At 39.4% G+C, this 16,696-nt stretch overlaps 1 protein-coding gene, 1 long non-coding RNA gene and 2 pseudogenes across 2 annotated transcripts; 1 reads left to right on the top strand and 3 right to left on the bottom strand.

Annotated features, from left to right (window-relative positions):
- The first annotated feature begins 641 nt into the window (after positions 1 to 641).
- On the top strand, positions 642 to 1,772 carry LOC149038485 (uncharacterized; annotated as a pseudogene).
- A 346-nt stretch (positions 1,773 to 2,118) lies between these two features.
- Positions 2,119 to 4,161, bottom strand: LOC149038486 (uncharacterized; annotated as a pseudogene).
- A 1,866-nt stretch (positions 4,162 to 6,027) lies between these two features.
- LOC149038487 (uncharacterized) lies at positions 6,028 to 7,639 on the bottom strand. Its single transcript, XR_016180176.1, has 2 exons — positions 7,441 to 7,639; positions 6,028 to 6,428 (listed from the first exon to the last, which is right to left on the bottom strand). It is a non-coding gene; the product is annotated as an uncharacterized LOC149038487 (long non-coding RNA).
- Positions 7,640 to 13,288: 5,649 nt separating this feature from the next.
- LOC149038488 (kelch-like protein 2) lies at positions 13,289 to 16,201 on the bottom strand. Its single transcript, XM_089183859.1, has one exon. It carries the CDS (start codon positions 16,022 to 16,024, stop codon positions 14,141 to 14,143), a length of 1,884 nt encoding a protein of 627 aa, XP_089039985.1. The 5' UTR covers positions 16,025 to 16,201; the 3' UTR covers positions 13,289 to 14,140.
- Between the last annotated feature and the right edge of the window lie 495 nt (positions 16,202 to 16,696).

Raw genomic sequence — 16,696 nt, forward strand, 5'->3', positions numbered from 1 at the left:
TTAGACAAGCGCTCTCAGGTAGATGAAAACGTAAGCAAATTTTCTTTGATAAATTGTCGAATTATAGTGTGTGACCAAGCTACCATGGTGCACACTGTCCAGAACTTCCTGATCTCAATCATGTAGAGGTTTTTTCGACCAGTTAGTAATTCCGCTTGCCAAACTTTTGCGGCGCGGGGACGCGTAGAGTTGGGTGTGATCCTTCAAGATGTGAATATCGCTTCAAGGCATCGGAACCAAAACAATTCGTCTCTTTACATGTTCCACAGTTTTCTGATTATGAGATACCTTTTTTTAAAAATCTATTCACTAAATCGACTAAAAGAGATTTTTGAAAACGAGCTTAATTTTCTTGATGCATTGATTAATTACGCCATGTATTGACGGGTTAGGGTCCGGACGCACTGGACTGACGAAATTTGTTTGGCCCTTCGAAAAGTCTTGACAAAAATTTTCTCTTCCCAATTTTCAATTTGTCAAGCGTGGGCGCACTGAGACACAGCAAAACATTTGTTTTAACCATAAGTGTCAATCACGCGGAAATAAACACCATCGCTTGCGCACTGTTCGCGAGAATGGTTGCAAGTTGTTCTCAGGAATCGTGGGCTCATGGTAATCTTTAACCTCTTCCATCGCATATTTTGCCTCGGCATATCATTGCTTGTATTCTAGTTTTTTTCCTCCTTGAATTCGTTCAACTCTAGCAGAGGTAGTTGCTACTTCTACTACGCCGGTGGAGGCTTCACCTTGTTCGGCTGCAACTGGTTCCAAAGTACCACAACAAATTTGTCCGTAGAAAAGCAAAGGCCTCATCCTTATTATTGGAACCTACCTAGGCCTTGCAATTCTTGGTTTGAACTTCATTTCCATAGGCGCAATATCCCCGAAGAATTCTTTTATCGCCAGATGAGAATGTCGCTTTGACACTCTGTTGGCCACTCTTCGTCATAAGCTCATGACAAAGGGAAGACACTCGGTCGAGGAACTGCATCCCACCAGGAAATGTCTTGGCCATCGGACTATACCGCGTAGCATATGGTGGGTCATTCGAAAATACAGGCATTGCAAGGAATGTTGGTAAAACAACTGCTTGTGAAGCATTCACTAATGTGTGCACTCCACGATTTTAGACACGATTTCATCAAATTTCCATCTAACGAAGCAGAGACAAGTTCGAAGAATTATCGAATCTACTAAACATAGCAGGTGCAATCGATGGGACACATATAAAAATAGAGGCTCCTAAAGAAAGCGCTGTGGACTACTTTAGCCGATATCAACAGCAAGATGTGGCGGCGCAGGGTATCGTCGACGGAAGAAAAATATTTATGGATATCGCCACTGGCTTTTCTGAGGGAACAGGGAGACGTTATCGCAGCGCCAATTCATGTATTTAACAGTCACGAAATAAAGCCCTATTTGGTGGGGTATAGTGCTTACCCGCTTTCGCGCTGGCTTCAGAAACCTTAGCCTGAGGGAACAAGAGATCCAAGTGAGATTCAATTTAACAAGCAGTTGTCTGCCGCAAGAGTTAAGGTGGGGTGCACATTTGGAATAGTAAAAGGCCGATGGCGTACATTGTCTTTTATCGAAGAAGCAAGTGTAGCACGAGTTTCTAAGATTATTGTCGCATGCGCTGTGCTTCACAATTTTTGCAGTCTACACAGAAGTGAATGGGACTTTGATGCTAGAGATGATGAAGACGATTGACAAAACCCTGAGGGCGATGTGATGGAGTGGCTATTAGAGAAATACTTAGGGACAATCTGTAGATGCCAGACACTGAACGTGTTATGAAACAAATTCCTCAACATATTGTTTTATTTTACATGAAACTCTGCCACGAACGCTCGCCAATGCGTTGCGTTACGAGATGTGACTCAAAATGTAAATGGTAATTTCACGGACTCTCAAATACAATAATAAATTGATATTACAAAAAATTGTATGATTCAGAACTTGAGTAAATGTTTAAATCCATTTAAATATCAAAACTTTTTTCACAAACTGAACATTTCATAGATTCACAAATGTGCAGTCATTACTTTCGCTCTGTTCGACTATTGTCAAAGCCAGAAAGTGTTACTATGTTCATATCAATTGTGTTTGTCTAAAATTTCAAGCATGGCTCCCATAAATTTTAGTCATCATGTCCATTTTTTTGTCTGGGCCTCTTGCAGTTTTTCCATTACGCCTGCAATTCTTTCTCCCTGGTCTGTCACGGTCTTCATGACTTTTCGGGTTTTGTTTAATTTTCTGAATGGGTCTGTGGGGTCTTCCTTTTCTATCTCGTGCACTTGCCCTCCTTTTCACCGTCTGTCGGCAAGAGCAAGAGAAGGAATGCCTGATGAAGATTCTTCTTGGCTTGTTGTGTTTGAGCTCTCGGTACCGGTGTCCTAGCGGATTTGAACCCTTCTAGATTTGGAACCCCCGCCCCGGTCCAAATCCGCTGGCGGATATGGACCCTTCCCCCCCGGTCCAAATCCGCCAGCGGACAAAAGTGAGAGAAAAAATCATCCTTAAAGTTCTTGTAAAAATAGATGATACTTTACGTTCCATTGCGTACTAAAGTATGTTTTAAATTCAAAACATGCGTATCGTTAATGCATACGAACTGGCTGCTGGAATGACCCGTCGGATAATTCTTTTGACCAAGGGAAAATGGGCAAGCATTTAGTTCAATGTTTGAAGAAAGTCATTTTTGAACCTTTTCCACGATAGTCGAACACCGCTAGATTCAATAAGAGACAAACTTGTGACACTTATTTATTTTGTTATTGTTCAATGCTTGAGTGTTGGGACGACGTAGCACAGTGCGAGTTGTGCGGGGAATGGTTACACATTAGCTGCGAGGGATTTAAGACTGCCCCGGTGGGCGAGTGGCTCTACATTGTCTGCAGATCGTCAGACTCTAGACGTCTTCGTAATTGTTAAGGTGTTATTTCGGATACCTCAACAGTTAATAATCGTTAAAATTAGAAAATAAGATTGAGTACAATGTAATAGTCTCCACTTTTGTTAACACGTAAAAATGAATGTTGATTTGCATCTGAAAATAAGCTGAGAGTTCCAATACTCCAGAATAGAAACATTTTTTTTACTTATCATAGGCTCTACGAACGACTTGTAGTAGGAGTAGTTTCTTCGTTTTTGTTCAGAAACTGTTTAATGTTATTATTTTAGAAAATCAGACTGAGTTATTTTTGTGACTAGCTGCAATAGTCTCCACTATTGTTATGACGTTTCGTATCAATGTTGATTCGTATCAGTAGAAGCAAAGATTTAATGTAACAATTTCAGTAGTTTGTTCGCATCTAATTCTTGCGTATACTGTACGACTCACTATAATAAATGCGGCAGAATTGGAACGAAATGGCTGGTTTTTCTTTACCTTAATTGAGGAATATTGTGTTGTGATTGAAAAGAACATCGACAAAAAGCTTGCAAATAGAATTAGTTACCAAATAAGATACAAACGATGCTTAAAAGGAAAGTTTGGTAGGGGGTCCAAATCTGCGGAGGGGGGTCCATATCCGCTAGCGGATTGGATTTCGACGTAGTGCGGAGAATTTCAAATGGATCCATCGCTCTGTTTTCGGTTCCAATCTTTACGCTCCGTGTATTTGTCCAATAAATACTTCATTTTCCTTCTGCATTTTCCCACTTTTCGTCTGTGGTTATACTTTGCGTTCAACTCGTCGACCATCTTTGACTAGTACTTTCGCGCGTCTTTCGAAATTATTTATGAAACCCATAAATTCACCAAATACAGCTCTTCCTCCAGCTCAAAAGAGTCGTACTTTGCCGCCTGTTTCTTCGGACCTTTGCCCCTTTTTCCACTCTCGTCTGTTCTTGAATCCTCAACTTGGCTGCTTTCAATTTGATCAATCGTGATGTAACTTGTACATGTACTCGACTGACTCGGGTGGTTTGCATACGGATGTGGATTTGGTCGGTTTGCATACGGATGTGGATTTGGTCGGTTTGCATAGGGACGTACAAATTGAACAGTACTAGGCCTTGGAGATGCAGCTGGAACGTAAACTTGGGAACCGCAATATTTATATTCTGTGTAAGGATCGTTATGCAGCAAACCCGCAAATATGAAATATTCTTGCGGGCCTCGGACTGAATTACTCCGACTAAAAGTACACAACATATTTTCTTGATTAACATTTTCCTTCAAATCATGGCGTGTAAATTGACAAATCTCTCAGATTTCACGCCTGACAAAAATTTGTCCTGCTCCGAGGCAGGACGACGGCGTCTTGAAATTTGGCAAGGCTTTGGCTACAGCTTTTAGTCAGCAATACTGAATCCTTTACACTTACCCTTTGATTTGAACACCCTGTATAGAAATTTTGTTTAGGTAATCACTGCAAAATGTGAAAGCACGAGTGGTGTTTCTAAACGAGTTTCATAATTACAGACAAGTCCCTCGTGGTTGTAGACGAAAATTTCACTCTCATCAGTTCGTGTGTTAAACTCCAACCTTTGTTTCCGGTATACTGTCAATAGGGACACTTCGGCAAGGCTTTCCACCAATGTGATTTCTTTATTTTCATCTTCATGCCGCTCTTATCGCACATTTCCCGGATATGATACCTGAAGATGTAAGAGCCCAGTGAACGAATACCTCGTTGTTTTATGTTTGCCCGAAGGAGAACTTACTCGCTGGATAATTACGTTTATGTGTAAGATCCGTGATTTCCTGGAATTATTTTTTAGTGTGCATCCGCCTTGGCTGAATGAATCTCTCTGATGTCAAGATCGACATTGATTCGAAATTTCATCCAGAGCTCCGATTTAAAATATTCTTTGTTTGTAGCTGACCCAGGTCCCTGACAGATTTGTGCCACAAAGACGACAAAGTGTCTCGAGATACTGAATGTGCTCATTCATGCTGAATGAGGTTGCATCTGAAATTACGGCACTTGAAAAATTCTTGAACTACAAAACCAAAAGTTTCCGGTTGAAGAAGTAGGGACAGTGGGAAAACATAAACCATTCGTTCTAATAGTAAAGCACGATAACATGGCTGCTTAAACACATTATTGTGCTTCAAACTGGCTCGATTTGGCATGTCGTTATGAGAACTTCGTTAAGCGATTCTGTGTCAACGTTTGAATACAGTTTACATAATCAAATGTAGCGAATGGTGTTCCTTTGAAAAGAAACCGCGTCTCAGTCGTAAAAATTAACACGTGTGGCAAAATGAATATGAGGTCGTATTAAATGATTGTCTCGATATCGACTTTTCCAAACAGTGACGTGTTTCCAATCACGGAGACTACGTTCTTCTAAAATCTCTTATTTTCAATTAGCCCTACGGCCATTTCGGCAATCGCACCCAAGCGTGGGGTAAACGTTTAATCAAATAATAACAAAGCGTCTCCCTTTGCAGGTAATTCAACCAACGACTCCAGATGCAGTGAGGAGTAATCCTTGCAATGTATATTGCAGAGTCTTCCTAGCTTTTTATCAAATTTTACAATCGCTTTTGATAAGATATTATAGATACTCCTCGGTAACTCGTCAGACTCACACGATGATTGAAATAAAATTCTTAGTTATTAAACTTGCACACACGATGCCTGGTACTAAAATTAAGTGCCAGCATGGCCGTCGAAAAATGTTCATCAGTCATTACTAAGAGCGCGGAAATTGCTTTTCAAGCAATCCACCACGACGATATACAACGCCAGGCACCTTATCTGCATCAAATATACGTGCTGTGTTTGAGAGGGATTCCCCTCTCAAAAACAACAACTAGTTTACACGATGACGTCATTGTTTTATTGGATGTCACGCCATATTTAGTACAATCATGTTCCTTCCAGAGTTTTCTCGCTCACGAAATTTCGCTGTAGTGTTTTTCAGGGTTTGTAATCAAAACATTCTAGATTGGACTGACGGACGATAAGCCATCAGGACGAAACACTGTTCTTAAAATAGACATTGAAGTGGCTGAGCGATCTTTCTTGGGTCCCCTCGACACTAAAAAAAAATCACGCAAGTAAATAACGGTTCCTTTTTAATTTTTTATTTTATTTCGTACATCAGTAAGACTACAACATTCAATACATAGCAAGAACTCTAAAAACTGACGACTACAGAAGCGGTATCGGCAAAAAAGGAGCTCATTGACATTGTATTGTTATTACATATTATCATGTAAACAAATTGCAAACCCACTTTTCCTATGGTCACTATCACAAATAAAACAATTATTTTTGCTCTGTACTATATAATTCGGCGAGGCTAAGCAATGACGACAGGCTAGGACGCATTTATGAACTGCCGTACCCATTTGTGACATTCAATATATACAGTTCTAAAAGCCTTTACAGCACAGCATACAAAGAAGACGTCGACTGGATCAGACCATTACACACTAGCTTCCCTGATTTCTCGAGAGATTGTCATATCTGAAGAATTAAAAAATATAGGCATTGTTTAACATTGACATTTTTAACTTCTCTGTCCTTCAATTGCTATCTGGTTACTCTGTAGCTATGCATTAACTATGTAAAAACATGTAGGTTAGAGATCTTGACTGTCAGTGTCATTACCTTCTCGTTTCACGTGTGTATTTTGAAGAGGGAAATTTGAAATTTAAAGTTAACACAGCTGTGTATTATCATAACGTAAAGTAACGTCAGCATTTTGGCCCGCTGTTCTTATGTAATTACAGTCTACCGTGGGCTGTCAAAATAAGAATTTCAACAGTTGTTTGAATCATCGCAAGACACTGTTAAAGACCATTCGAGTGACCTCTGCTTCCGGGTTTGACTCCCGTTGATTTCCTTCAGCATAACGAGGCAAAGTATTGTTAACAAGATCGCAAATGTTCAGTTTACGGGGTTAAATCTATATTTAGACTTGATCGCAAATTGATATGGTTTAAAATGAGGCATTATGAACTAAACGAAATGTCGTGAACTTCTTGAAAAAATTAAAAAGAACATTATAACAAGGGCCTCTTATGAAAACGAGTCACATAGGAGTCGTATGTGACTCGTTTTCATAGGATTTTTGAAATGTTAAAAATGTACAAATATTCTGTCTTCAAGTCTTTCGCATGAAACGCGAGCTTCTGTAGCGAGAAACAGATTATCAGCCTTCAGCGACAAGAAAGAAGACGTGCCTTTTTTACCACAGCTTAATGATCACTCTGAATATTCATTCGGAACATTCACCTAAAGTAGCGCGAGAGAAAAACGCGCGCGATCCCGCGTCTGATTGTTGTTTTACTTCGTCGCGCTACTTGGGCAAAATTACGAAAATTTCCTCGGTGAATTGTAGCAAAAGTAAAAAATTATAAAACCTTTTCCGTGTCGCTGTCGAAGAAGTCACTGCGCGTATCATTAAGTTTTTCGGAGATAGCTATTATTCTGTCAGACTTTGATAAAATGTTCTCATAGCTTACAGAACTCTTACCTTCTCAATCAAACCTCTCGTCGTGTTCTTCTGGCTGCCGAGGTTTTGTTCGAATCAAATCGTCTCCTGATTTCTCTCAGCAATGATTCTCTATTTTCTCAGATCTTTAAAATCGCTACCGTGGAAACTCCACCAACAGCGAAGAACAATACATCGCGCAAAAATTCATCGTAGAAAAAAGCCATTTCAAAGATGTGTAACGTGAGATTCCGCAGAATATATTCCGATATGTTCAGCTATCGGAATATAGTCTGCGGAATCTCAAGTTACACATCTTTGATGTCAAAGATGTGTAACGTGAGATTCCGCAGAGCTGAAACAACAACAACAAATTCAGTAGTTAAGGGTTAGGGGTTCAGCTCTCATCGATATTATTGAAAATCTCCGGCGCTCACGAATTTATCTATAATATTTGTTCACGCTTAGTGAAAACCCAGAAGCTGAAATATTGTAAATGATTTTATGGTCACCACGATTATTGAATTTTTGAGAAACGCATGCTGCTTTGTTAGTCTTTAAATCATTTCCGATTCTCGTAGATCATTGTAGTGAAAATTCTGCACAATTGTATGGTAAAGAAAAGGAAAAACGGTTTTTCATTTTTTCGTACAAGTAATACAATCAGCACGGTATTGTACACGTGTTCCTTTTTCTAAAAGACCTTATGCAAACTCTTCTTATCTTACGATTTGTTTCAATTAAATGGTCTTTAACAGTGTCTTGCGATGATTCAAACAACTGTTGAAATTCTTATTTTGACAGCCCACGGTAGACTGTAATTACTGGGATACCTGTGGTAGCCCAGTCATAAAATGCCTTTGTTTTTTTGTCGTCTTTTTTTTTTTTTTTTTTTTTTTTTTTCCTCCGCCACAAAATGGAAAAATTGCGCAATAGTACCCAGAGATCATTGGGCCCTCAACACCATGACAACTAACTGTGATCCAATGAGGGTGAAGGTGTTCACATGCTGATCACGTGTTATCTTGATGATGATTGACGTTGTCATGCACGGACAGGTCCGGGTCACATGACGAGCACGAGATTTTTGCTTAGAAAACTATTTTGTCGGTCGTTTTATATTTCAACGTGTTTGGATTATGATCACCTGAAGCATTATAGGGCAAACGCTCGAAATACTTACAGACGCATACACAAGTCGTATTGTTCGCGGCCAATCTAAACTATAAGATATTATTGAGCGGTAATTTTGGACCGGATTGAGTCGCGAACTGTGTATCCGTTGTAGTTTCTGGTGATTTCTACCGTTTTAAGCTTGCTTTACCATCACTGTTATTCACATCATCTACTTTTATTACGTTGGTAAAATCTGTACAGACATCACACAAACCAACTCGCGCACAAAGTAAGAAGACTATATTGAAGGCTTGAAATTATATTACGATCGATTTTCATCAAGAAACGGGCCACGAATTTTCCACAATAGTGCAAATAATCGTGAAGACTGATCGAGGAAAAGCGATTGCGTGACGCTCGGTAAGCTGTGAGATGACATGTTATAATTTACCAGACGTAAAAACTCTTCAGATTCTCAGTCTGCATTTTGTACCCACTCTGCAGTCTATATTTTGTATCCGATCTGCTGTCTGCATTTTGTACTAATAGGTATCTGTGGCACCAATACAGTTTATTTTTGGTTACATTTATTCGCACAACACACATAATCTACCACAAAATACCTGTGTGTGAGATAATTCGACATTTTCGTTCTTTTCCACGTTAATACTCTTCTTTCCTTTTGTAAGAATGTAGACCACAAGTAATCCACCCACCCTAGAAAAAATATTTCAGTATACTAATCCGACACCCGTAGTATCATTACACTTGATTCCAAGGATTCAGTACCATCCAGGTATCCCAGTTACCCTGCTCACAGGGTCTAGTTACATAAGAACAGCGGGCCAAAATGCTTACGTTACTTTACGTTATGTTAATACACAGCTGTGTTAACTTTAAGTTTCAAATTTCCCTCTTCAAAATACACACGTGAAACGAGAAGGTAATGACACTGACAGTCAAGATCTCTAACCTACATGTTTTTACATAGTTAATGCATAGCTACGAGTAACCAGATAGCAATTGCAGGACAGAGAAGTTAAAAATGTCAATGTTAAACTATGCCTATATTTTTCAATTCTTCAGATATGACAATCTCTCGAGAAATCAGGGAAGCTAGTGTGTAATGGTCTGATCCAGTCGACGTCTTCTTTGTATGCTGTGCTGTAAAGGCTTTTAGAACTGTATATATTGAATGTCACAAATGGGTACGCAGTTCATAAATGCGTCCTAGCCTGTCGTCATTGCTTAGCCTCGCCGAATTATATAATACAGAGCAAAAATAATTGTTGTATTTGTGATAGTGACCATAGGAAAAGTGGGTTTGCAATTTGTTTACATGATAATATGTAATAAGAATATAATGTCAATGAGCTCCTTTTTTGCCGATACCGCTTTTGTAGTCGTCAGTTTTTAGAGTTCTTGCTATGTATTGAATGTTGTAGTCTTACTGATGTACGAAATAAAATAAAAAATTAAAAAGGAACCGTTATTTACTTGCGTGATTTTTTTTTAGTGTCGAGGGGACCCAAGAAAGATCGCTCAGCCACTTCAATGTCTATTTTAAGAACAGTGTTTCGTCCTGATGGCTTATCGTCCGTCAGTCCAATCTAGAATGTTTTGATTACAAACCCTGAAAAACACTACAGCGAAATTTCGTGGCGTGACATCCAATAAAACAATTATGTCATCGCGCAAATTAGTTGTTGTTTTTGAGAGGGGAATCCCTCTCAAACACAACACGTATATTTGTTGCAAATAAGGTGCGTGGCGTTGTGTATCGTCGTGGTGAATTGCTTGAAAAGCAATTTCCGCGCTCTTAGTAATGACTGATGAACATTTTTTGACGGCCATGCTGGCACGTAATTTTAGTATCAGGCATCGTGTGTGCAAGTTTAATTAGTAAGAATTTTATTTCAATCATCGTGTGAGTCTGACGAGTTACCGAGGAGTATCTATAATATCTTATCAAAAGCGATTGTAAAATTTGATAAAAATCTAGGAAGACGCTGCAATATACATTACAAGGATTACTCCTCACTGAATCTGGAGTCGTTGGTTGAATTACCTGCAAAGGGAGACGCTTTGTTATTATTTGATTAGACGTTTACCCCACGCTTGGGTGCGATTGCCGAAATGGCCGTACGGCTAATTAAAAAAAAGAGATTTTAGAAGAACGTGGTCTCCGTGATTTGACGTTCAGTAAGCACAAAAGGTTGTGGATCCTTCCCGACTGAAACGATCTCTTTTCCCGCCAAAGAAGAGTAAAGTGTGATCGTTATGTAATAAAACTTATCAGTGCTCTGTCAGAATTAAACGTCGTTCTAGTAGGTATATATTAAAACATAAAACTGATGCATCATGGCCAGAGTTAGTGAATTATTGGAAACACGTCACTGTTTGGAAAAGTCGATATCGAGACAATCATTTAATACGACCTCATATTCATTTTGCCACACGTGTTAATTTTTACGACTGAGACGCGGTTTCTTTTCAAAGGAACACCATTCGCTACATTTGATTATGTAAACTGTATTCAAACGTTGACACAGAATCGCTTAAAGAAGTTCTCATAACGACATGCTAAATCGAGCCAGTTTGAAGCACAATAATGTGTTTAAGCAGCCATGTTATCATGCTTTACTATTAGAACGAATAGTTTATGTTTTCCCACCGTCCCTACTTCTTCAACCGGAAACTTTTGGTTTTGTAGTTCAAGAATTTTTCAAGTGCCGTAATATCAGATGCAACCGGAAGCCTGTAACAGGATGCAAATAAACCTTGATACAGTGCTTTTTTCCTCAGCTCTGTTCCATCATTATAGTAAAATACTAAACATTTCACTAAAAGTAATGATCAATGACTGGTTAATACTGGGAAATATTATCGTTTATCAGAGATTATTCCTAAGCTCTCGGTCTTTCCAACGTATAAATCAAAAATTACTTTTCAAATTCTGATTTGTTTGTGTTGAAGTCGCGGTTTTGCTCCCATTCATCAAAATTTAAAATTTTGAACTTGAGTTCAAGTCATAACAGTCTTAAAAATGTGATATATAAGTCTTTGCTTTTGCGTGGTTTGTATTCAGTAAGAAGACGGGGCGAGTATTTCGTGACGACCGGTCACGAAATACACATGTTAAACACATTCAACATTTTAGTGTGAACTATCTTTAAGTAGGCGATATATTCATATGAAATTGTCTTTTGGAAGGTTCTGGTCACAATTTCAAGAGTCCAACAACAAAAGAGGCCCACTGTAAACTTTGTCCGAGAAAAGAGCGAAAAATAATGTTAAACCAAAAAGGCGTGACATCCAAATATCATGCGATGAATATTTCTAAGGGAAATCCCCGTACCAGCGTATCCTACAAATGACTTACTTACTAGGCTAAATTCCAACCAATTGAAATGAAGATAAATCTTTCATCTGCCATACATGACGTCGGTTATGAATGAGTTGTTTGACAATCTGTATGATTAAAAAGGCATTTGCCGCATTTCACATTCGCATCTAGTAAGGGGCCATCAGAAGCACAGAGGCTAAAGCAGAGATGTTTCCATCCAAAGATATATGTTTGTGTGCTGTGTCCGCTGCCATTGGTGCCATTATAGTAATTCTGGTGTTCGTGTTACCATCAAGATGTGGGAATCAAGCGATGAGGACACGCTAAGTCCCACAAGAGCATGACGAAAGAATGGGCTAGTTGAAAACAAATTTTTGGTGAGTGAGCGAAAATAACTTTGGGCGATAATCCATGGTCCAGGGATTCTTTCTTGTTATTCTAGTTTGCCTTTTATAAACGCAACACACACACTCAGCTCTGAAACATGAATGATTTGCTTGAGAACTTTTAATTGATACTCGGTGATAAAAAGCAATCAGACAGTGTTTCCCCAGGACACTTTGGTGCGCGGTAAAAAATCTAGTAGTGGTTGCCTCTGAAGTTGGACATGAATTTAAAAACCTTAAAATAAAAGGAAAAACTATAATGGAACTTTCTTCCGTGTTTCTTTATGTTGTGTAACAAGGTTGTGTTACAAACGTGTATACTGAACTAGTGTACCGTACAAGTGACTTGGTAGAGCTGAGAGATTCTTTATGTACAACTTTGCCGACGAATTTTTATTAATTCATATCTAGGAATCAAAAATATTTGTTTGCCAACGTATTATTTCGATTTTTAGAGCATCCCTCATTTTCTGGTGGGAATATAGACCCCATTTCCACTTGTATGCCTGAATGTATGTACGCCCGTGCCCGTGCCTGAATATATTATAAAAAAAAAAAGAAATTATATCTCTCTCCTTATCCCTCTTCATCACGTGATAGGATTGACAGTCTCACCTAACGGAAGATGACGCAGATTGATTGATCAATGGACTGTTTAGTTCTGATTAGCTTATGTAAATGTTTCTTTAATCAACTATTGTTTGATTTTTGGAATAGTGTAAACGTTGTGTCTTATGAGACTGTAGAGGTAGTGGCGTCACAATTCTTAGATATTTGTTAAGTTCTTTTGAATTTTGTATCTCTAAACTCAACTTTAAGTAAGAAATAATCGTTGGTCGTTGGTTAAGAGCTTTGAAACTGTTGTGTGAAACAAATTATGTCAATATTGTCATTCGCATTAAACGACCCGTAACATAAAGAAGAAGTTTATATTCCGCCATCAGTGTACTTTTCTTGAGTGATATGTTGTTATTCAATTTTCAATCAAACCGAAGAAACGATAGCAGTTTCAGGGTTTGATTACAACGGAAATAAATCTCACTGACAGTCAAACAAGTTTATTTTAATCAAAAATGGTAAACTCTAACAGTTTCATTAATAATCAAAAAATGAAAATTGCGTGATCTTTTTCTAGTCGCGTGACTTAAAAAAGATCTCAGCTATGAATGTAAATGTGCGATGGTTAAGTCAAAAGGTGATTTCAAGCATTCTTTACGCTCGTCAATTTATCTCGGGAATTTGTTTACGTTCAGCGACAACCTCCAGATGGTTTTAAGGTAACTGATCTTATATATAAATTTATGATACATTCTGCTTGCGATTTTGAACCATTTCCACATCTTCTCGATCATAATTGTGAACAAACTATCAGACCTTTCAATGATCACGGTTTTTGTTTCATGAACAAAGTCATTTGTTTTGACGAAGGGCTACCGCTCGAAACGTCAGCTTCAGAAACTACCGACCGTACCCAATTTACATTATCACTTCAGATTATAAAACCCACTTATCGTGTAATACCCCTCACCGACGCAGTACCACAGTTTCTTTAGAGACTTACTCCTTCTATACTAAAAAAAACTTTTGGAAAAAATTGAGATCCTGTTCCTTTTAACTAATACGTTAGACAAGCCCTCTCAATTCGATTAAAAGGTAAACAGATTTGCCAAATTGAGTGACAGTTCGCAAATACAAATGTTTTCATCTCATAATTGAAATGAAAATACGTTTCGAGGGAAAGCTTTCCATTCATCTAGACAGAACTTTTTTCCCGTGAAAACATCCTTTCCTGAGTTTATGCCAGCAGGCAGGCTGCAATGGCTTTTAAAAGTTATGGCTGGTGGAAGTTCGCATTAAAACCCGCAAGGGTAACTGTCATACGGACTCAACATACCTAACTACTTTGGGGAAGAGTTGTAACTTTGTTCACAGACTGTAGTAGATCTTTAAACATGCTTACTGGGCATCCTCTGAAGTATGTCTCATTATATGGCATAGAATGAGCATCAAGCCAGGTATTTGACTTGATATCGTAACACTCCACCATACGAGAATTCTGCCGATCGACACTTTGACTTCCGGTTCCGCCAAATAAGTATACCTTATCTCGTAAAAGGACTGCACTTCCGTGAAATCTGGGAACTTGTAAGGGAGCGATTGATTGCCATTCGTTCAAAGTAATATCATAAACCTCGCAACTTACGAGGGCATTTAAAGAATATGGGTCAACAGTACCTCCAAAGAGGTAAATCTTTTTTTCAAGGCATACTCCACAAGCGCACCCGCGCTGTTCGCCTATCGGAGCCATTTGTGTCCATACGTTCAACTTTGGATCATAACGATCCACATCAGAGAGGAAACCATCGTCGGCCAAGCCACCAATGCAGTACAAATAGTGAGTGTCTGACACGAGACAAACAGAGGACTTGCGTCTCTTTAGAGGTGCAATAACAGTCCAAGAGTTTGTCGAGGGGTTGTACCTCTGCGCAGTGTCACAACGCCTACCACCGTGCTCGCTGCTGAACGCAATCCCGCCAGTGACGTACAGCAGCCCTTGTAAGGTGGCTGCACCCATTAATGTCACTCTCTGAGGCAGTGGTGCTACAAAGCCCCATGAGTTTGTACGCGGGTCATATCGTTCTACGCTGTTGTAGACCGAGTCTTCTCCTTTACCACCGATGGCATAAACATATCCCCGGCAGGAAGCCAAACCATGGCGAAACCGTCTGTTAAGCATGGGGGCCAACTCGTACCAGGTTTTCGTAGCCGGAACATAACACACAGTCAAGTTGCGAATGCGTTCATCTGGCGACAGGCCACCGCATGTGATGATTGCATCTTCATGAGTCTGAAGACAAGTTCTTGGTTTTTGTCGGGAGATCTGTTGTCCAGAGAACAAGGCACGCCAGCGAATTTCGTCCATTAATATTTCCTTACACTCGCCATTTGCCTGCACTAGTTCATGGCACATAAGCTTTGTGTACAAATATTGATCGGATATGCTGCTCAGTCGAACGAGTCTAAACAGCTCCGCAAAATGTTGCTCCTTCTCGTCTTGATTTTGCGCGATCCATTCTAGAATGAATTCAAAGACTTCTTCTTCGGTTCCAGTTTCTAAGTCGTCGCTTGAAATAAGATCCTTTATTTGATGACAGGAAATTTGCACGAATTCCTTGGACTTGCCGACCGTCGCGAAGTTCTGCTTGATTAATTCGCCAGCGTATGTTTTCAATTCCTTGCAATCGTATTTCTCGGCATATAGAAAGGTAGCAACGCAATTTGTGGCCGACATATGCCGCTCCTTAAACTTGCAAGCGATGTTTTTTAGACGGGTAAGTAGTAAGTAGTTCGCGGATGCGATCAGATCATCGACATTCGCCTCGCTCATTTGAACCTCTCCCGTGTAAAGGTAAGACAAGAGCTCATTCATCACCGAAACTGGAATTCCTTCGATATTTACGATTGACGCCGATTTTTCTTTCATATCGTTGGTAAATAAACCATGAAAGAATTGGCTACTGGCTGCCAAAACACATCGGTGAGCGGGGAATGTTTGTCCTTCCACTCGCATAGTAACATCTGTCAATTCACCTTCTTTGCGGGCATTGTCGAGTAACCGCATCATATCCCAGCAGTACGGACTCTTAGCTGTGTTGCGTGGTTCTTTTGAGGCGTTTTCGGCCATGTTTCCGTAAGAGAGACGCTTATTTGCTCGACTACGAAGTGGATTATGTATTCGTTGAGGTCCAAACCAGCGCGTGACATAATTTAGTGTCATTGATATGCATGCTTAATTTATACTGAATCTGATAGGTCAGGAAAAATAGTTTGTTTTGTTTAGATTAGTGTTAAGCTAGGACAATATAAATGGAACAATGATGTCGTTAAAATATTTGTATTCCGGAAGGGTGTAATATGAAGAATTCCACTCAGAATCTAATCTAGTGAAATAACATATTTTGCTTCGATCGGAGGAATAAAACTAAATAACACTGAAAATAAGGAACAAAAATACGTCGTTTCGAAGCCATTTTAACTGGTGGTTGTAGTTTCGAGGTAAGATGCAAAAAAGGCGACAGAAGATAAAAGACCTTATAAGAATTGATTCATACCATCACGTACACAGTAGGATCAGATAAATCATGAGCGTTATGCGTCACCACTAAAAACATGGCATTATGCCCAAAATTATGCCTAAGGCTAAATTAGGAGATCATATTTTCTTGGCTCAATTTAACCCCCCCCATCCCCCTAGCCCCCCTCTCCCTATCCCCCTAGTCCCCCTCCCCCCTCCCCCCCTTATTTCTACCACCAACAAGGTAACATTTGCTAGGAATTAAAGGCATACTGAAGTGTAAAACATTTTCAAATTTTCTCGCGACACAGAGATCTTAGACCTCTGGGATAAAAATCACCACCAGAAAAGAAACATTTTGCCCTACTCCACACG

Source organism: Pocillopora damicornis, chromosome 10 (genome assembly GCF_964200805.1).
Source record: "Pocillopora damicornis chromosome 10, jaPocDami1.2, whole genome shotgun sequence".
NCBI classification, from domain to species: Eukaryota; Metazoa; Cnidaria; class Anthozoa; order Scleractinia; family Pocilloporidae; genus Pocillopora; species Pocillopora damicornis.

Bases quoted from the DNA above. Each gene is read 5' to 3' on its own strand.
- LOC149038488 (XM_089183859.1), bottom strand. From the start codon at position 16,024: ATGACACTAAATTATGTCACGCGCTGGTTTGGACCTCAACGAATACAT.